General features: G+C 61.7%; 1 protein-coding gene across 1 annotated transcript in view; it reads right to left on the bottom strand.

The window, feature by feature from the left end:
- Positions 1–13: 13 nt before the first annotated feature.
- Positions 14–20,663, bottom strand: part of HERC2 (HECT and RLD domain containing E3 ubiquitin protein ligase 2) — a gene marked incomplete at both ends in the record, with an annotated part of 36,764 nt that continues 16,114 nt past the window's right edge. The window contains 28 exons of the mRNA XM_006108146.3: positions 14–235; positions 1,074–1,288; positions 2,237–2,435; positions 2,518–2,633; positions 2,854–3,009; positions 3,197–3,322; positions 3,848–3,966; positions 4,052–4,210; positions 4,511–4,642; positions 5,392–5,499; positions 6,007–6,160; positions 7,363–7,554; positions 8,998–9,135; positions 9,655–9,841; positions 10,961–11,132; positions 12,079–12,304; positions 12,925–13,069; positions 13,983–14,154; positions 14,230–14,311; positions 14,437–14,614; positions 15,127–15,217; positions 16,156–16,299; positions 16,398–16,479; positions 16,705–16,816; positions 17,981–18,156; positions 18,698–18,789; positions 18,873–18,978; positions 19,971–20,161. Coding sequence (XP_006108208.3) covers positions 14–235; positions 1,074–1,288; positions 2,237–2,435; positions 2,518–2,633; positions 2,854–3,009; positions 3,197–3,322; positions 3,848–3,966; positions 4,052–4,210; positions 4,511–4,642; positions 5,392–5,499; positions 6,007–6,160; positions 7,363–7,554; positions 8,998–9,135; positions 9,655–9,841; positions 10,961–11,132; positions 12,079–12,304; positions 12,925–13,069; positions 13,983–14,154; positions 14,230–14,311; positions 14,437–14,614; positions 15,127–15,217; positions 16,156–16,299; positions 16,398–16,479; positions 16,705–16,816; positions 17,981–18,156; positions 18,698–18,789; positions 18,873–18,978; positions 19,971–20,161 — 4,192 coding nt within the window. The remainder of the gene's footprint in view (positions 236–1,073; positions 1,289–2,236; positions 2,436–2,517; positions 2,634–2,853; positions 3,010–3,196; positions 3,323–3,847; positions 3,967–4,051; positions 4,211–4,510; positions 4,643–5,391; positions 5,500–6,006; positions 6,161–7,362; positions 7,555–8,997; positions 9,136–9,654; positions 9,842–10,960; positions 11,133–12,078; positions 12,305–12,924; positions 13,070–13,982; positions 14,155–14,229; positions 14,312–14,436; positions 14,615–15,126; positions 15,218–16,155; positions 16,300–16,397; positions 16,480–16,704; positions 16,817–17,980; positions 18,157–18,697; positions 18,790–18,872; positions 18,979–19,970; positions 20,162–20,663) is intronic.

Raw genomic sequence — 20,663 nt, 5'->3', positions numbered from 1 at the left:
ACTGAGCCGTGACCCTCGACCCCAGCAGAGCGGCCCGCGCCCTGGACGCCGCCTCACCAGCTTGGGCTTGAGCTGGTCCTCGCTGTCGCTGTGGCCCAGGCGGCCGTACCGGCCCTTGCCCCACGTGTAGAGGTCGCCGGCGGAGGTGACGCAGGCGCTGTGGGCTCCGCCGGCAGCGATGTCCACCACCTCGGTGCCTCTCAGAGACTCGACGACCCGAGGGCGGTCACAGGGACTGCAAAGAGGCCAGGAGCACGCCTGAGGCCGGGCGGACCCCCAGGCGGTGTCGCACGCAGGCTCTGGGCTCCGCGCTCACGCATTAGGCGTGCACTTCCCGATCTACACCCTCAAGTCGAACTCCTTGGCCTTTTTGTGTTTTTGCACTTAACTTCCCAGTCACAGCTGACGTACAGCGTTACGTCAGCTCCAGGGCACACCGGTGAGAGGCATCGCAACACTAAGTCCCACACCCGCTGCCCGTGCCCCGTCAGTGTCCCTGGCTGCCTCCGGGCTGCACCGAGTCCCTGACTGTGCTGTGACCCCCGTCTGCATGGCCGGCTCCCTCTCGTCCAGTCCCCGCCCTCCTCCCACTGACAGCCTCCTGGCGCTCTCTGTCCCACAGGCCCCACCGCCGCCTCAGTTTTTGGATTATTTTCTTTTTGCTGCTCTGACCGGTGTTCCTGCTTATCCTGCCCCGACTGCGACAATAACAAGACCCCCCAGCCCGGCGTGGGGCTCAGTGGCTGAGCGTCAGCCTAGGAACCAGGAGGTCACGGTTCCGTTCCCAGTCAGGGCACAGCCCGGGCTGCGGGCTCCATCCCCAGTGGGGGCGTGCAGGAGGCAGCCGGTCCATGATGCTCTCTCATCATTGACGTTCCCATCTCTCTCCCCCTCTCCCTGCCTCTCGGAAACTAATAAAAAAACCAACTCAGAATTGACCCCCGTTGAGGTACATGCACTTGCTCCCAGGAGCCCCCCTGAAGTGGATGTGGGGGATGCTGTGCTGAGGGCAGGGCTGACACAGACACGAGCCCGGAGCCCACGAGAAGGAGCGGCCCGAGCCGCACAGGTACCTGCGGTTGCCGTGGCCCAGCTTGCCGTCCTCGGCCTCGCCCCAGGAGTACACCTCTCCTTCGGAGGAGAGGGCGAGGCAGTGCTTGCCGCCCGAGTTCACGGCCACCTTCCTGATGAACACGTGCTGGATGGACTCGAGCAGCGTCGGGGTGGACACCGACTCCGTGCCCCCGACGCCGAGCCGGCCGCCGGCCCCGTACCCGGTGGCGTACAGCTAGGACGGGAGCAACAGGAACCGACTTTACCCCAAGAGCCCGCGTCGTGGTAACCGACGCCCAACCCGCGCTCTAGACGTTTCTCCCCAGAGAGAGCTGAGAACTGGAGCTGCACTGGTGCTTCCTCAGAGCAAGGCAGCTGCGACTACTTGAAAGACCAAGTTCACAAACTGCATTTGCACGTAAGGGCTGTTTTCTGGGGACATCTCTGCTTTTGCCCAGATGCCAACTATAACTCACGCCAAGAAAAACAAGAAAGGTTAGTTATTTACTGCCAGCAGGTCCCAGACACCCGCAGGAAACTTACTGTTTGGGACACTAAGTGTCTTTACCGTTAATTTTTAAAAACCAGACTGCCGTTTCCGAATGCACGTCACCCCTCCCTCCCATAGAACCTAAAGGCTGCAGAGCTGTGGAAGGGGGACCCCCACACAGGACGGACGTGAGCCAAGGTTGCAGGTGGACCCAGGAGGATGCCCGGCAGGCCCTGCTCTGCCCCCCGGCCGCCCCCCCAGCCCAGCGGGCCCTTCTCCCACAGGCGGGACCTGGCGAGGAGGCACCGGGTCCAGTCACAGACGATGGCTCGCTGTGAAGTGACCCCGCGAACCCTGAGCTACACGAGAGAAAGGAGTGAAGGAACTCGACACGGGGTCGCTTAAAGGACACACAAAGGCCAGCGAGTCCCACACACCAGCAGCGAGTGCTTCAGGGGCAGCAAAGAGACCCAGGAAGACGCCTCCTGAATCACGGCAGGAAACCACGGGAACACTTGTTTCCAAATGAAGCCTGCACGTTTGGAACCAGGAGTCCCGCAGGGATGCTCGGGGGGCCGCCTCCAGCACCCCAGGGCGACGCCTGGAGGCAAGGCCTCAGGAGTGCACACCCAGGACCACCCCCGCCCTGTGCCCGCCCCCGCGGTGTCCATGTCCACGATGGACGCACCCTACCTTCCCGTCGGCCGTGACCGCGAACAGAGTCTGCTCTCCGCCAATTAACTGCACGGGCCTGAGGGTGGCCAGGGCTTCGCAGGGAGTGGGCACCTTCACCTTGGCCCCCTCGATGCCCCCGAGCTGGCCCCTGTGGTTATGTCCCCACCCGTAGATCGTGCCGCTGCCACCGGCAGACAGAGTCCAGTCGTCCGGGCGCCTAGAGCCAAGGAAGCGAACAATGGAGGTGGGCGCTCCCCGCCCGAAGCGTGTCCCGCGCCCGCCGCTCCCGCCGCAGCGACCTGTTCATCCACTGCACCAGCTGCTCGTCGTGCTCCCTCCGGAAGACGTCGTGGCTCTCGTGCAGGACGTCCATGGCCTCGCCGTCCGCCATGAGCTCGCGGATCTTCTTCGCCACCTGGACGGCACACAGTGAGGCCATCACAGGGAAGGGCAGCACCAGCACTGGGGCCTCAGTAACAGGAAACCAGGGCTCCCCGTCTGAGCGTCACTGAGCGTCAGCACAGTCCCTGGTTCCCACGAGGGGCCCCCTCAGGGCACCGGCAGCGCCAGCAGCTGCACACTCTGGTGAAAGACAGCGCTGTGCTCTCCAGAGGCGACCCAACACCTGCGCGTACCTCGTCGAGAAACAGCCGGGGCAGCGGCGTCCTCCTGTCCAGGGCCACGGCCACGCGGGAGGCCATGCAGTACCTGCGGAACCAGGCCCACTTGTGCGTCTCGGCGCAGCAGGGCAGTGTGTCCAGCTCCAAGTCACAAGCAAGAGCCACCAGCACCTGCAAAGGGTCACGCAGGGTCACGCTGACACGCAGCCCAGACGGCCCCCGCGGAACCTCCCTGGGCACCCCTCCAGCCTGCTGCTCGCCGGCCGTGCTCACGGTCCCTGTGGCGGAGCTGTCCCTGCCCCGCTCCCGGCGACACCCCGACACACGCCCGCACAGGCCGCTCCCCCAGCCACGTTACCTTAAAGAAGGGGCTGTGCAGCAGCTGCTTGCCGCCCCGCACGACGGGGTCCTCGTACTCGAACTGCCTCTCCAGGGTCTCCGGGAGGCCTTTCACCAGCGCAGCCAGAGCGCTGCCCGTGAAGCTCTGCAGGGACACCTCACTGTAGCCCGCCCCGCCCGGGCTTGGCTGCTACGAGTTAACGGTCTAGTCTACTGGGCCCTTCTCCCTGGAACACGAGTGTGACGCGTTCACGCAGGGGGAGACCTCAAGGACGTGACAAGCCCCGGAACGGAAGGGGAGCTGCACTCCACCTCGGCGCTGGGTCAGTGAGGCAGCTCCCACGGCCCGCCCTCCGGCCACCCGCTCCCGGCGTGGTCAGGACCAGCAGTCCTCTAACAGTAGCCACCTCATCAGCAGAACAAAGACTCGTGGTCAAGCCCCACAGACGTGATCCCATGGTCACAGCCACCGAGACGCCGCTGCCTTTAAAGTCAAAGGCCGGCCGCACTCCGTATGTGGAGCAGCACGAGGGCGCCGGCGGTGACAAAGGCTGCCTTATGCTCCTGCCGCACTCCGGGAACTTCTCCAAGTGGGAGATTTCAACGCCTAAACGAACACCTGCCTCACTCCCTGGGTCACAGGTCTAGGACCTGGGCGTGGGCTCCCTACCAGGGCGCGCGCCTCCCCGTCGCTGTCCCCCAGCAGCCGGCGGATGTTGACCGACTGTCCAAACTCCGTCGTCAGCAGCTTCCTCAGCCTCTGAAGGGCCCACATTCTGTGACTGGCAGCTGGAAAGAGCAGACAGAGGACATCAGGAGCTCGACCACGGTTCCCCTCGCCCGCGACAGACATGGCGAAGAAGACGCCGCCTACCTAAGGCACTGAGCTGTGCGCACGCGGCCAGCGACGCGGCCAGGCGTGGGACGATGCTTCTGTTCGAGGCGAGGTTGAGCCGGAAGTCGAGCAGGCACGTCACCAGGTCCATGGACGGGCAGGAGAGGACACAGCGGTCGGAGAGGAGGTCTTTAGGGCCTGAGAGATGAGCACACGCATGTCCCGTGAGGAGACCGGCATGACCTGACCGACAGGCTCCCCACGCGGCAGAAGCAGGCAGACCGCAGCACGGAGCGTAAACGATGCACCCTCACGGCCGGGCACCCAGCCTGGAGCACCGCGGCCCCCCACCTGGGCACCGAGGCCCCTCACCTGAACACTGCGGGCCCCCACCTGGGCACCGCGGCCCCCCACCTGGACACCGCGGCCCCCCACCTGGACACCGCGGCCCCCCACCTGGGCACCTCGGCCCCTCACCTGGGCACCGCGGCCCCTCACCTGCGGCCGGCATGATGGGGTAGACGGTGAAGCGCCAGCCCCACCCGTTCACGGACCCGTCGCTGATGAACTTCCACTTCAGCTCATCCCCAGGGATGCGCAGCTCACTGGACCAGTCGGACCACTCCCGGCCTGGGGGGAAGCACACCGGGTAGGCTCACTCCCCGCACCAACATGAGCCTCTTCAGAGAGTCGTTCATGCAGCGTCTGCAGCACGTGTGGCGCCAGCCCAGGCTCCCCAAACTGGTGTTCACATGCCTCCAGGGGAGCCTCGCCCTTCAACACACACTGTGCTAAGTCCTGGGGAAACTGAGGCAGCAGCCTGGCCCTGACGGAAATGCACACACAACTGCCACGCAGTGTGAGGCCTGCAGGGCCACAGCCACCCTCGGGACAGGGGCCGGCTCAGCACAGAAGGGCCGCCCTCGGGGAGTGGAGCCGTCCGTGGGAGCCCAGGGCCAGGCCGCGTGAGTCACAGCCTGGTCCCTGCCTGGCGGGCTCTGCGGTGCAAGGGAGGGGCCATGGGAGCAGGGACCGGCCCAGCGGCCACCTGGCTGAAAGCTACGTCGCGTTTGTGAGGCTGCCAGGGAAAGCCCGAGCTCCTCTGGGACTGCACGCTCCGCCCGGGCGTTTGCAGGGCTTATAAGGAGCGTCTGATGAGGAGGCCCTGCTGGGCCGGGGGGAGGGGGGGAGGTCAGGGAAGGGCTGCCAGTCCTGCCCCAGACGGAGGATGGAGTCCGAGAAGATGCGCACAGACACTTCCCCTGGGAGACGCTGTGGGCACGTCAGCCTTCCCCTCCCCGGGCCTGGCACCCCCGGGCCTGGCACGCTTGGCGGGGCTACGTCGTTCCTGAAGGCAGGCAACGCCCCCCCTCCCCCACCTGAGCGCACGGAGACGATCCTGTTGACGCCGTCCATGACGGTGAGCGGGTCGTGGCGCCTCTCCGTGGAGCACTGCCGGTCAAACTCCACCCGGAGGCCTTCCGCACCTGGCAGGTGAGCAGAGCAGTGAGACCCCAGTGGGCACAGCTCGGCAAGACCAAAGCCACACACACCTGCGCTGTGCCCAAGGCGCCCACCTGACAGACACTATGCAGGACCCTATGCTGCATGGCTCCCTGTGCCACGTTCTATCCCGAAGAGGAAAAGGTTTTTAGGAAAGCGAGGAGTCTCATGCAGTTTTAAAATTCTGTTCTAGAGCCCCGGCCAGAGGCTCGGCTGGTTGGAGCGTCGTCCCCTCCATCAGATGGTGGCGGGTTCAATTCTGGTCAGGGCACAGGCCTAGGCTGCGGGTTCGAGTCCCGGTAGGGGAGTACACGGGAGGCAACCGATCCACATTTCTCTCTTACCTCGATCTTTCTCTCCCCCTTCCACTCTCTCAAGTCAATTTTAAAATATCCTTGAGTGAGGATTAAACCAATTCTGTCCTCTCAGCCGGCGATGGCCGCTCCCAGGATAGAACCCAGAGGTGCGGCCCGCGAGCCCCACCCCCGCACCTGGGATCTTCACGGTGCCGCTGGAGGAAGTGTCGTCCGTGTAGGGGTGGCTGCTCTCCACCACCACGGGCTGCGAGGACAGGCGGCCGCTCTGCGAGTCGGAGGCCACGTCCTCCAGCTCGGTGACGCAGAGCTCCAGCAGCATGTCCGCCACCTGCGGGGAGAGGGGCCAGGTCGGGAGGCCGCCCGCGCCAGGTCCTGCTGCAGGGACGGGGTGGCCACGGGGAGAACGGGGTGGCCGCGGGGAGAACGTGGGGGTCTGAGGACTCTGGTTCAGATCAGGGCTTGGTCTCCTCGCCTGCAAAATCAAGACGGCACAGGCTCGCAGAGGAGGGGCTGCGAAGCGTGGTGACCAGGGAGGAGCCGACATGGACACCCGCAGGTGCCGGGGGACAGAGCCTGTGATGGCAGGCGCGCCTGCTCCCCCAGGACGAGCGCTGCCCCGGGGGAGAGCCCGGGGGGAGAGCCTCGGAACAGAGGCGCCAGGGGAGGAGCAGCTGTGTGGCTGTTCGAACTTAAACCAAGTTAAAGAAAACGACACTTCGGGTTCCCGGGCGCACGGGCCACGTGTCCAGGCGCAGTGGCCGGGGAGCGGACGCTTCCACGGCAGAAAGTCCTGGGGGACCCAGGCTGCCAAACACCAAGACCTGAGTCACAGCTACAACAGCCACGGCACCGTGGTTAGAGCATAAGGATTAGATTCATGGGGCAGAAAAGCTTGTCGATGAGCCCACATGCACACAGGAATCACGGATACAAAAAGGTCGTTCCCAAATTCCTGATATTGTGGCCACATGTTTGTCATTCGGGGAAAATAAAGTTGGATCCCAACATATCCCTTATATCAAGATAAACCCCAGGTGGCTCAAAAAGACAAATGTGATCTATAAAAATAAAAGCATAATATGCGAATCAGACCGGACAACCTTCTGGACGAAGCCAGGGCTGCAGGGAAGCCCAGGTCCCGGGTGCCAGGGGGAAGCCGGTGTCGGCAGCCGGGGGAAGGGAGGCTACTCTTGCACGAATTTCGTGCCTTGGGCCTCTAGTCAATGAAGAAAGAAAAATTACTAGAAGAAATTGGTTTCTTTAAACAGTGCCATGGTTCTCAGCATAAAACAAAGTCCAGGAGCCGTAAAGGAAGCCCTGGCAGAGCTGACGCTGTCGAGATGAGGGACTGCTGAACGCGGACACGGGCATGCCAAGGCCCCGGGACACGGCAGCCCACGGGGCAGCGCAGGGCAGGGCTGGCTTACACGGAGCCCTTCCACCCTGCGTCTCCTGCACGGAGTCCATCACGGACAAGACGTGACGTCACAGCAGCACCACGGAGCGAAGGCCCCCTCCCGCCCTGCTCACCTGGGGGTAGGCGGTGCCCATGCCCGACAGCACGGCCGAAAGCACCTCGCGGCCCCGGTCGCCGGCCCGGCCGCACACGGACAGCTTGAGCAGGTCCACCAGCACCCGGGTGTCGTCGGCGACCAGCAGGCTGGTGAACTCGTCCAAGGCCTGAGGTTCTGGGCCCGAGGCCTTATTCTGGCTCTCGACGTCCTACAAGGCCCAACAGGAAGGGAGGAGCGACGTGTTAGAGCACCACCAGCTCACCCACAAGCTCCCAGAGATAAAGGGGGGCCTTCAGGAGGCGACAGGACCAGGAGGTTCCGGGGAGAAGCGACAGCCTTGGGGCCCCCCACCAGGACCCGAGCTTGAAACCCACCATCTCGGGCCTCACAGCTGGGACGGGACCGACCTGGCGGTGGGGTGGGAATCGCTGCCTGCATATCCCTGCGCGTGGGCCCATGTGACGGCTTAACACGAACAACGCTTGGTTTGCCATAACTTACAACTCACACCCAAATGAATGAAAACCCGCCACGCAACCACGACCAGTCCTAACGCACTCGGCCAGAAGCACCAGGGGCACCAGGCACCGGTGGGTGGACAGAGCACGGAGCCAGGTGTCTGCAGGGCCTCCAGGTACTTCTCTCCCGTGACGCTTGTGACCTGACACACAGTCACTGCCCGCAGTGGGGACACCTGGACGCTCACTGACACACAGTCACTGCCCGCAGTGGGGAGGCCTGGACGCTCACTGACACAGTCACTGCCCGCAGTGGGGAGGCCTGGACGCTCACTGACACAGTCACTGCCCGCAGTGGGGACACCTGGACGCTCACTGACACAGTCACTGCCCGCAGTGGGGACACCTGGACGCTCACTGACACAGTCACTGCCCACAGTGGGGACACCTGGACGCTCACTGACACAGTCACTGCCCGCAGTGGGGACGCCTGGACGCTCACTGACACAGTCACTGCCCGCAGTGGGGAGACCTGGACGCTCACTGACACAGTCACTGCCCGCAGTGGGGACACCTGGATGCTCACTGACACACAGTCACTGCCCGCAGTGGGGACACCTGGACGCTCACTGACACAGTCACTGCCCGCAGTGGGGAGGCCTGGACGCTCACTGACACAGTCACTGCCCGCAGTGGGGACACCTGGACGCTCACTGACACAGTCACTGCCCGCAGTGGGGACGCCTGGACGCTCACTGACACAGTCACTGCCCGCAGTGGGGAGGCCTGGACACTCACTGACACACAGTCACTGCCCACAGTGGGGACACCTGGCAGACACTCCTGAGCAAGTGATAAGGATTCGGGTCCCAGGTAAGGCTGCCAATCAACGCCCCCCGTCCCCTCCCCCCCCCACACACACTAAGGAGCGCACAGAGCCAGTGTCCGTCTGTGAGGACTAACGAGACAGCACACCCTGGGGCCCTGACCTGCAGGGACCTCCTGGGACAGGAGCCAGATCTGCGTGGAGAGGATGAGAAGCCCTGGCTGGCGGAGTGCGCACTGCGGCCGGGAGGGGAGGGTGGGCTGTGCCCAGCTCGCCCAGCGTGCAGGGAGCCACCTCTGTGCTGCCTCTGCAACCCCACGTGCGGTTAACAGGCTTTCAAAGCAGAACCATCAGGAAGCCCCCTGACCTCTTTGGCTTTGGTCATGGTTTCGGCGATGATGCTGGCAGCTCCCGGGTCATCTGTCACCGGGATGAACGGCCGAGAAGAGGCTGAGGAGGCAGACGGGGTCACGGCAGCAGGGGTCACAGCATCCTCAGAGGAGATCTGGTTTCAAAATCCAGGAAGAGCTCAGCAAAGTGCACACGTCCCAGACTCCTCAAAGCCTCACCTGAGAGCCCTCTGGCCGCCCGGGCGCCCCGAGGCTGCAGCCAGATGTCACAGTGGGGACAGCGCTTCCCCCCAGCGGGGCTGGCAGCCTGCACCAGGCACTCCTGGTCCCAGGGACACCTGGCGACACCAGGACAGGTCGCAGGAAGAGACTAAATGAGCTCCCATCTCTTCAAGCTGATTTAGCCCCAAAATAAGTTACAAAATATTGACTTTCAAGAAGCATAAGGTTTCGTAATTGCAGACAAAGGACTATGGACTTGCATTTAGCATCTTTTCGAAAGAATAAATCAAGTTCCATTTAATGCTTAAAAAAAAAGCCTCCTTTTTAAAAAGAATATTTTCTATTCAAGCCCCAAATCACAGCAACAGGCAGGAAGGAAACACGGAACGAAGTGAGACAATGACCTGGACTCTCCAGCCCTCCCCTCTGACGAACGCTACTCACGCACTCACCTCCCCTCGCTTCTCCTGCCAGGGACTGGGGCTCGGTCTGTCCTCGGGGTCAGCAGCCAGCAAGCACGCCTCTCCGCTCACGGGACTGGCCGTGGCGGACGCCTCGGAAGGGGGTGCCGAGGAGGAGAAGGAGGGGCACTCCGGGGCGATCATGCTGGCCGGCATCAGGGCCCCCACCACGGCGTCTCTGTCAGGAGGGAGGGGCCTGGTGAGCCGCCTTCCCCGCGCAGGACAGCGGCAGGAGCGGGCGGGCACCGGGGAAGGACGCCCTCGTTTCCACAGGACACACGGTAAAGCGTTTTGGAAAAACACTGAACATTATCACAAGGGACTCACTGCCTGGAAGCTAAGAGTTACTCCTGATCTTACGTATCCGAACGCCTAGTGACAACGAGAAAACTGCCGAACGCAAACATCACAGCAGGGCAAGCCCCTGGATGCCCTGGGAAACCCGACGGCCCCGTCGGATCCCAAGGGGGTTCTGTGTGGAAGCTGCAGCCGGGGCAGCTCCCAGGAGCAGCAGCACCCATGTCCTCTCAGGGCTGCATGGCCTCTGTCTGCACCTGCAGCCCCTGAAGGTGCTCCCTCCTCGCCCCGGCCCCTGCAGGTGCTCCCTCCTCGCCCCAGCCCCTGCAGGTGCTCCCTCCTCGCCCCGGCCCCTGCAGGTGCTCCCTCCTCGCCCCGGCCCCTGCAGGTGCGCCCTCCTCGCCCCGGCCCCTGCAGGTGCGCCCTCCACGCCCCGGCCCCTGCAGGTGCTCCCTCCTCGCCCCGGCCCCTGCAGGTGCTCCCTCCACGCCCCGGCCCCTGCAGGTGCTCCCTCCTCGCCCCAGCCCCTGCAGGTGCTCCCTCCACGCCCCAGCCCCTGCAGGTGCGCCCTCCTCGCCCCGGCCCCTGCCATGACCACTGAGAGGCTAGACAACAGCGTGAAAGGTTGGAAAACATCCACTTCTGCCATGACCACTGAGAGGCTAGACAACAGCGTGAAAGGTTGGAAAACATCCACTTATCCAACTCTGCCCTGAGGAGTGTCTGAGCGAGGGGACGGGGTCTGAGCATTCCTGAGCAGCAGCATCAATGATGCTGCCTCTGCCCCATATTCATGCTTAGAGTTCATTGGCCAGAGAGAGTCACACAATGTCCTCTGACTTGGCTTTCTGACTCTCGTTTCAAGAACCAAAGCGCACGGGACCTGAAACACTGTCTACAGACAACACCCCGTTCTGTGAGACATCTGGTTAATCAAAAAGCTGCACAAACCCAAGTCTGACGTGATGGCGGGATCTCAAAAGCTAGCGAACCAGCCCACCTGGCGTACGTGATCTGCAAGGCGTTGAGCACGTGAGACAAGGCCTGCTGCTTGGCCAGGTTCCCGTCCAGGGACAGGAGGGTCTTGGCGAGAGAAGGGCGGCCGGGCTTGGAGCTGCCCGCACCGCTGAGTTTGTTGTTGGCAGCAGAAGACTCGGCATCGGAAGGCACACCTGAGAGAAAATGAGAACTTGGGTTTGATTTTTCTTAAGATTGGATTTTGTTCTGTTTCTGTAATTTAATCTTTCAGTTTAGTTCCAAAACACATTGCAATCTGCATTCTGCTATTTCACAGATGAAGTATTAGGTTCATGAATGGTCTTTCAGAATAAAAAGATGCACTTTATTTATACTCTATAAAGAAGCTATTTTCAGCAAAGTTTTACTGTAATTGCAAGACAACGTAGACGTGTTTGTAAATGCATGAAAGTGACTAAAAATATTCTCAGAATTTGATAAAAATCATAAACCCAAACACCCAAGAAGCACAATGAGCTGCAGCCATGAAAACCATGAAGATAACGACCCCAAGGCACACTGTCATGAAACTGCTCAACCCCAGGGACGAAAAAAAAATCTTAAAAGCAATCTGAGAAAAAAAACAGGTCGTGTGTAAAAGAACAAAGATAAAAACAACAGCAAATTCTCAAGGAAAAGAATGCAAGTTAGAAAACAACGGGACCATGTCTTTAACGCAGCGGAAGGAAAAGCTGCCAACCTGGAATTCTATACCCAGCCAAGCCCTAGTGCCAGAGAAGCAGGACGACGACGAATAAGGTGCTAAAGGAGCGTCACGTGCGCCTGGACTTCGGCGTTTGCAGGTGCCATGTCAACGCGAGGGAGACGACACCAACCACCCACGCTCACTGTGTCAGCTTCGTGGAAGGAGCGGCCGAGGCGCCCAGCAGCCGGCACGATGCCTGTGCGCGTCGGCTGTGACTACAGTCCTCTCGTGAGCACGCGCACAGCACAGAACCAGCATCGCACGCCTCCTAAGGCCCCGCGCCAGCTCGTGCACCACGGTCACCCGGGGCTTTGGTGCAGAAGGGATGACACCATGACCTCTGACCTGGGCACGAGGGACTTCCTAGGAGGACCCCCGCCAAACCAGTCGGCTACCTAGATAGGAAGCACCCAGCGGGTCCCTCGCCGTCTGGAACAGGACGGGCTCGTGCACAGAGGGCGTGGCCATGTCGACAGTCGTCCAGGCCACGCTGTGCGAAGACCCGCAGGCCACTCGCGTGATCTTCTGTCCCTCCAGGCCTTGCACCAGGGTGGGCTTCCTGTTCACGGTGGTCGTGCCGTTGCCCTGCTGGCCATGGTCATTGTCGCCCCAGGCGTAGACCTGTTAAAGGGGAGAAACCAATTTTTCAACGTTTCAGAACCTTTCCTTTAGATGCCCTTCCCCATCCTTGCCGTGACTATAAGCGATCATCCCTCAACGTCACTCCCACGAGTTCCCCTCCCTCTGCGAGAGGAGGCGGGCGGTCTCTTCCCTACATGTGGTCACATTCCCCCTCCACTTTGCAAAGGGAAGCGCTCACAGTGTCTCAGTTTCCACGCACGGCAGTGCCCCTGACCACGGGTCTGCTTCCATGGTCTCAGTGGCCCCCTGTCCACCACGGGCCACAGCCACTCCCACAGCCCAGGTGCCAGGCAGGAGCCGCCAGGCAGGAGCCACCCTGGACAGACGCCCGTCCCTGGCAGGACCACCAACACCCACCCACCCAGACAGGGACCAGGCACACACCCCCTGAACCTAACGTGCACACCTCTGGGGTTTGGGAGGAGCCTGACTCCCCAGAGAAAACCCACAGACACGGAGCCCCTGCAAGCCCCACGTAGGCAGTGGCCTGGCCTGGAACTGGTTTTTTTCTCATCAATGTTCTATCAAAGTGGCACTAATGACACATCTCATCAGCGCGAGCTCCCCCTTGGACACGGGCTCGCCACGCCCTCACTCACCTGCCCTGCGTCCGTGACCGCCAGGCAGTGCAGGGCCCCGACGGCCACGTGCACGATCTTCTTCCCTCGGAGCCCTTCCACCACCTGTGGCTTCCGCACGTGCACGTCCGAGCCGTGGCCCAGCCTGAAGTAGTCCCCCTTGCCCCTGCGGGAGGTCCACGGTGCGTTAGCCCTGGCTGGGGCTGCTCAGCAGGGAGAGCTTCAGCCGTGGACTGAAGGGTCACGGGTTCGATTCCGGTCAAGGGCACATGCCTGGTTTGCAGGCTGGATTCCCAGCCCCGGTCGGGGCATGTGCGGGAGGCAACCAATCGATGAATCGACGTCTCTCTCACATCGATGTTTCTCTCCCCCAACCTCCCCTCTCTCTAAAAATCAATGGAGAAAAAATATCCTTGGGTGAAGATTAACCAAACAACAAAAACGCAAAACCAAGCCGGTGTGCTGCAGTCCAGGCGACAGCCTGCACGCTCGACAGGGAAGCGCTCCTGGCTAGGGCATCCGAGCGGCTCGAGGGCAAGGCCACCTGAGCCACAGGCTTTGAATTCCTGCCTCAGTCAGCACACCACCTCCTCTGCTGGCGAAAGCCTAGTGGTGTCCCCATGTTGAAATTACTGATGCAGGTTTTCACATAGAGACTGAAAACACAACCAGTGACCTGGAATGCCGCCCGAGCGTCCCTGGTGGTGGCCTGGCTCGCGCTGCTCTGGGCCCTGATGCTCATGCTAAGCCTGTCCCTCTTCCCAGGCCAGCTGGTGCCCGCTCCCCTCAGACTTAATAAAACCAGCTTCACAAGAAACACCAGGCCCTGACGCGAGAAGGCAGAGGAGCCCTGGACAGACTCCCCTCCGCTGGAAGGACAAGCTGGCCCCCGGCCCTCCGTGCTCTTTCCCGACACCCAGTGACAGCGGGAACTGCCTCCGAGCCTGCGGGCCCCCAACGTGAAACAGAGGGAGGATGGAGATGCTTGGGAGCAAGGACCCAGCGGCTCAGCCCCCCACGGGCACAGAGAGGGCACATGCCCGCACGTCACGCACAGCGGCGGGGCAGGCGGTACCTACCACGTCCACACCACTCCCGACTTGGTGAGCGCCAGGGAGAACTGGGCGCCGCACTCGATCTGGCACACGCCCTGTCCGTTCAGCCTCTCGATGTTCTGGGGCACGTTACAGCCTTCGCTTCCTCCCCGGCCCAGCTTTCCAAAGTCGCCGTCGCCCCAGGAGAACACCAGGCCTGGGGGAGGGAGAGGCCTTCAGCCGGGTCCCGGGTCCCGGGCCGCCCCCCCCGGGGGCAACGGAGCCGGCTCACCTTCGTCGGTCAGAGCCAGGGTCTGCGCGTCTCGGCTCCCACAGGCGACCTGGATCACTCTGTGCCCCAGGAGCACTTTCACCTGCGGGACAAGGGGACAGTCACGCACGCACGGCGGGAAAGCGAGGGAGGCCTTCCCAGACCCGAGCACGCGCTGCCCGAGGCGGCAGGTGGCGAGCGCCCCGTAGGCACCAGGCGGGCGCTCACCATCTTGGGCTTCAGCTGCGTCGTGTTGTCCCCGTGCCCCAGCCGGCCGTACTCCCCAAGGCCCCAGGTGTAGAGCTCGCCGCTGGATGTGAGGGCCGCGCTGTGCGAGCTCCCGCAGGCGATGTCCCGGATGCGCTTGGTCTTCAGGGCCTCGATCAGCCGCGGCTTGTCACAGTTCCTGGAGCAAATGAGCAACGTGCCCTGACCAACCCAGCTTGTGTGTAAAGAGGAAAAAAGGAGCCCTAGCTGGTGTGGCCCAGTGGACAGAGTGTCGACCTGCGGACTGAAGGTCCCAGGTTTGATTCCGGTCAGGGCACATGCTTGGGATGTGGGCTCCATCTCCAGTAGGCAGCGTGCAGGAGGCAGCCGATCCATGATTCTCTCTCATCATGGATGTTTCTCTCTCTCTCTCTCTCCCCCTCTCTCCCTCTACCTTCCTCTCTGAAATCAATGATAAAAAAAAAAAAGAAGACATCTACACAGATCTACACGTACAGATCAACTTAACAAGACCCAGCCTTTAATACAGAATGGGGAGGCGAAGGCATGCTCACAGCTGCTGCTCTAAGACAGCTTCCAGCCCCTTCTCATGAGTTACTGTCCTGTTTACTTTTCTGCAGAATCGCGTGCCAAGGCCTGCACCCTGATGGGGATGGGCTCGTGTGGCCGGCGCGAGGGCAGGGCCCTTACATCCGGCTGAAGTGGCCCAGCTTGCCGTCGTCCCCTTCGCCCCAGGAGAACACCTTCCCGTCGACCGTCAGAGCCGTGGCGTGCCGGCCACCTGCAATCACACAGGGGCGGGCGCTCAAAGGTGGGCACACACAGGGCACAGGTAGCCCCGTTCCTTCTGCCCGGCGTGCAGCACGCACACATCTCGGGACAAGTACATAGACAAAGGGAGCTTTTATGAAGCTACAGAGTTGGCGTCCCAGGAAGGATTTTACTTTCAAAGCAGCAGCACAATAACCTTGCTGTTAACGGGGCTCCTGCTGTTAATCTGTGAAGACCACACGTCAGGGGAGAGGGAAATACGCGCGTCTGTGACCAGGCAACCACCAAAGGCCCCAGAGACCGCGTGTCTGGGCCGCCCGCAGGGTCACTTCAGCAAAACGCCCCCATCGGCAGTTCGGGCGTCCCTGCACTCTCCCCACAAGGACCTCCTCCCAGCCCTCCCCCTCCACCCCCCACCCCACGGGCCTGTGCCCCCCTGCCAGCTCCCAGGCTCTCGCCCGCCTAGTCCTCCGTGGCAGGACCAGGTGGAGGGCAGCAACGAGCTGGCCCAGAGAGGACGGAGACAGAGATGGGACGGGTGGGGCTCTGGGTGGCCGCTGACCTGGCAGAGCGGCCGTACTGGCCGGGACCCTTCCCAGAGAAAAGGGACATGCCCTTTGCTCGGCCTCTGTTCTGGGGCCTCTCATGGTGTGAGCCCCACCTTTCGTACAGACACAACGCATCCCATGCTCAGGCCTGCAGTGCCCGGCAGGGCTGGCCGAGCTGCAGGAGCGTGACTTTTCTAAGGGCTTCTCTTTCCACTGGGGCTCAGACACTGGGGCTCGAAAGGCGACAGGCTCTCCCAGCAAGGACACACCTCTGAGCGTGCGCAGGAGGGTGCAGAGGCGCTGGGACGCTGAGCCGGGGAGGGGCACGGGAGGGCACCTCAGAGAGAGCTACTGAAGGGCCCAGGCTCCTCGGTGCCCGAGAGCCACGCCTGGCAGGTACCTGAGTGCACGGCCACCTTCTTGACCACGTAGCTGCTGAGCGCCGTGACCTGCCGGGGGATGGGCACGGTGCCGCTGGACATGCCCAGCCCCAGCCGGCCGTTGGTGGCCTCGCCGCAGGCGTACACCTTGCCCTCCACGGTCACTGTGGGCAGAGCGGGGGCAGGGCTCAGCTCAGACGCCACAGCAGGGTTTTCGGCGTGGAGCACAAGGGACCCGTTTTTAATGCGGGAGGAATTGTACCTGCAAACAGACTCTTGGAGCCACCCGCCACCTGCACGACATTCAGAGCCGACAGCGTCTCCGAGAACGAAGGAACCTTTATCTGGAACAGGATGTTTTGTTAAAACATGGAAAACACAGTTTCACTTACACTTCTAAGATTACCAGTAACTTAGCAGACGATACAAGGAATCACGCGATTTGCATGACAACAATGACCAGAGGTCACTTTTTCTCTGGGTCGCACATGGGGGGGTGGGTGGGCCCTGAGGCTGGCCCGTGTGCGGAGCCCCCTCCATCCCCCCCCAGGCAGCTCCGGCCCAGGTACCTTGGAGCCCTTGAGGCCGCCCAGCTGGTCCTTGTCGTTCAGGCCCCACACGAACACTTTGGTTCTGATTGTGGCCGCCGACTCCAGCCCCGCAGCCTTCTTCCTGATGAGGCTGCCAGAGGGAAAGACAGGCCGTTCAGCATGAAAAATGTTTCAGAACGAAAAGCAAAGCCGCCTCGAGCACATGGCTGCTCATTTCTGTCAGAAACAATGTCCGAACCCTGGGGCCTCGAGTCACACAGGAATCAGCCTGCACAGCTCCCATGTCTGCCTCCCCGCCCGGTGCCTTTTCATAAGGAACTTAGTTCCCGCCTGTTCCCGGGGGAGGGCTCTGAGCTGAGCACCACAGCTGCTGGCAGACGAGCAGCTCCTACCGTCCCTGGAGAAGAGCCCCCAGTGGGCCCGGCACTGTGGCCAGGTCCCTGAGGCCAGACACGGGCCTGGTCGCTTCTCCCCAGAAAGACGGTCACAGGCGTCCCCACAGAGCTCCGAGGCGCGCTTCCTGTTTACCCTCTGCCAGCGCACGCGCCCACCCGCGTCCAGGAGGCTGCCCACTGGAGCCCCTCCTGCCCTCAGCGCTCAGGGCTCATCGATGCGGCACGCCCGCCTTGGCCTCGGGACACAGAGCGCCCGGGACTGGTGCCCGACGCTCCTTCGGTGCTCGAGGCTCCTGGCCTCCGTGTGCTTTGCTCTCTGTCTGTGAGTTGGGATGGAACCCAGGGTTCCAGAGACCAGGCCCTAGCGAGGTCACGTTTCTTCACGCTGACTTCACGAAGAATATTGCAGGGTGTAGCTCTCATCTGACACAGGCACAGGTTTGACCCCGGAGGGGCATATGGAGGCAGCCGTGGACGTTTCTCCCACACTGACGTCTCTGCCTCTCTCCCTTGCTCCCTCTCTAAGTCAACATGGGAAGTTTTATGTATATTTTATAACAATAACGTTTTCAGTTTAAAAGTAAACAATAAGACACTTAGCAAAGCAAGTTATAAATACACCCCGTGCCATACCGTTTCCACAGGAAACACGATCAGGGACAGTCAGAAAGGAAACTACAGGACTGACACCAAAGGGTTAACTGTGACTTTCGTTAGAAAAATCAAACGTTTTTATTTCCTTATTTGAAAGGTATTTTTCTAAACACAACGTATTTCTGCATCAAACACTTCCCTGAGTTGAATCAAATGGTAATTGTTGAGAGCCGACCGCGTGTGCCCGACACGCCGGGTGCCCTGGAGACCAGGGGACCTGGCACGAGCCCCAGCCCCGCACTCACCTCCCGGCGCCGCCCTTCTCGTCCTCCTCCTCCTCGTTGTCAGAGGCGAGGAAGGGCACGGCGGCCCAGTCCTCCTCCTCGGCGCGCACGCGCCCCAGCAGCACGAGGCCGTGGATCTTGCAGTCGATGCCCGAGCTCCGGCACTGCTTGATGGCGATCTCGATGTACCTGTGGTACTGGACACGCACCGGGAGCTGCAGACCCCGGGGCCACACCCTCCACCCTGAGTGGCCAGGACCGGTCAGCCCTGGACGTGTGCTAAGGTGCGTCCTGTCCCTACGTCCTGGAGACCCCCAGCCAGGGGCAGGTCAGGCTGGGGGGCCGGGGACTCAGTGTTTGTCTCACAGACATGAGGGACCAGAGCCTCCCGCGTGGCCGCAAGCCTCTGCCTCAGAGCTCCCCGAACAAGACGTCCTGGGAAGGAGGCGGTCGGAGCCTTCACAACACTCCAGACAGGACAGACGTGCCTGTCTGCCTCTGGAGAGGACAGAGCAGAGCCCCGGACTCCGTCCCCTGCTGAGCAAGCACAGCCTACGACCGATTCAGCGCAGCAGGGAGGCCCTCGGCATGAAGACGCGCCCGGCGCCGGGACCCCGTGGCTGCGGGAAACCGCGCTCACAGATGAGAGTGGCACACGGGCCGGCTGCCTGCGGGCGCCAGGCCACTTCCACCACGGTGAGGAGATGCAGGCAGGAGACGGGCCCGCCCGCCACTCACCTCTGTGCAGTCGCTCAGCAGGGACACTGTGGTGTCGGTGGGGCTGATGTTGATGGTCTTCAGTTCAATGAGGTTATTCAGGGAGTTCCCGCCTGGGAGAGAGGAAGGGAGACGAGCATCAGACCAGGAGGTCCCATGCTCTGACGGAGGGCACTCGGAGCCAACGCCCTCGTACCTGACACCACGACCAGGGAGGGCATGTAGCTGCTGTCCGCAGGGTCGACGGTCATTTTCAGTCGATGGACCAGGACGTCGGGGAAAATCTCCAAGCGGATCCAGTGCTTTAAAAAGAAAGCAACCCCAGTCAGTGAGGCCCCGCTCGACTGTAGCTGCTAAGGTCGTATCAGCAAAGCCCGAACCAGCACGGGACTGTAAACCCCATCGTGTGGCCTGAGAGACAGACTCTCCTCGGAGCTCCTCCCCCCTCGCTTCTGAGCAGCCGTCAGACGTGGCCACAGAAAACACGAGTCCAGTGGGGAGAGCGCCTGCTCCACATCTGTCCTGCGTAGCCCCGGGAGGCTCCCCCTCCCCCCACATAAGTGCAAACACACAACATCCCACAGGCCCAGACGTGCGAGAGGAACTTCTGACAGAGCAGCATTGGGGTGGGAGGCTGCAGGAGGGGGCGTAGGACATGACCCTGTCACACCTCCTGTTAGTGGGTCCTTAGACAAAACCTGCTCCCGATATTGTTTAAAACCTCAGACAGTGAACACTGGATGGTATATTTAGAATAATTATAAACTGCCCTAGCAGGTCTGGCTACGTGGTTAGTGTTGTCCCGCAGACCTGAGGGTCTCGGGTTCGATTCCTGGTCAAGGGCACGGACCTCAGTCGCAGATTCTATCCCCGGCTCTGGTCTGGGCGTGTGCGGGAGGCAACCAGTCCATGTGTCTCTCTCACACCCATGCTCCTCTCCCTCTCCCTCCCTCTCTCTCTCCTCCCCTTCTCCCTCCCTTCCACTCCATCTGAAGGTCAATGGAAAAAATATCCTTGGGTGGGGACTTAAAAATAAACAGATAAATAAAGTATAATCCTATTAATAAAAGACTAATATGCAAAATGTCCCCCTGACTGGGAGTTCAACTGGGAGTTCAACCAGGGGGAGGGGCTGGCCCCACCAGTGCATGAATTCGTGCACCGGGCCTCTAACAATAATAATAAACGGAAATGTGCACTAAGCCCTGAGGGACCGTCACAATATGATCGAGTGGCTTCCAAGTCCAGGGAAGCTCTGAGGTGAGGCGTCAGGGCAGGGTCTGGGTTGCCCTACCTTGCCCTGGGACCCGGAGGACTGCCAGCAGGGCTCGCTGCCGTCGATGAGCCGTGAGGCCTGGTTCACGGAGGAGGACACATGCAGGCTCTTCACCATGCGGGACCAGCTGTCCAGCAGGGCGCCCGGCTGGCTGCTGGGGCCCCGCTTCAGCTGCTTTCCCGAGCGGCCGCAGAAGACGGCTGACTGTCCTGTGGGCGGTGAGCAAGTGTTAGAGCGCGTGCTGCACACCAGGAAGCAAAGAAGTTACACAGCGATGAGCTCCCTCCTTTATGCATACACAAGAGGCCCAGCACACGAGATTCGTGCACTGGGGTGGGGGTGGGGGGGCGGGCCCTCAGCCCAGCCTGCGCCCTCTTGCAGTTCAGGAGCCCTCGGGGGATGTCCAACTGATGGCGTAGGCCTGCTTCCTGCGGGGAGAGGGCCTAAGCTGGCAGTCAGGCATCCTTAGCCCTGTCACGGAGGCAGGAGAGGCTCCCACCACCACCACCGTGCTCGCCAGCCGTGAGCCTGGCTTCTGGCTGAGCGGTGCTCCCCCTGTAGGAGCGCACTGACCACCAGGGGGCAGCTCCTGCATTGAGCGTCTGCCCCCGGTGGTCAGTGCGCTTTATAGCAACTGGTCGTTTAGCCGTTCCGTCGATTTGCATATTAGCCTTTTATTATATAGAATGTAGACGTACATATACATACATG

The sequence above is a fragment of the Myotis lucifugus genome, unplaced genomic scaffold, assembly GCF_000147115.1.
Source record: "Myotis lucifugus unplaced genomic scaffold, Myoluc2.0 scaffold_1817, whole genome shotgun sequence".
Lineage (NCBI taxonomy): Eukaryota > Metazoa > Chordata > Mammalia > Chiroptera > Vespertilionidae > Myotis > Myotis lucifugus.
Note: the sequence above shows the minus strand (reverse complement) of the source record. Positions and strands in the feature narration are given on the sequence as shown.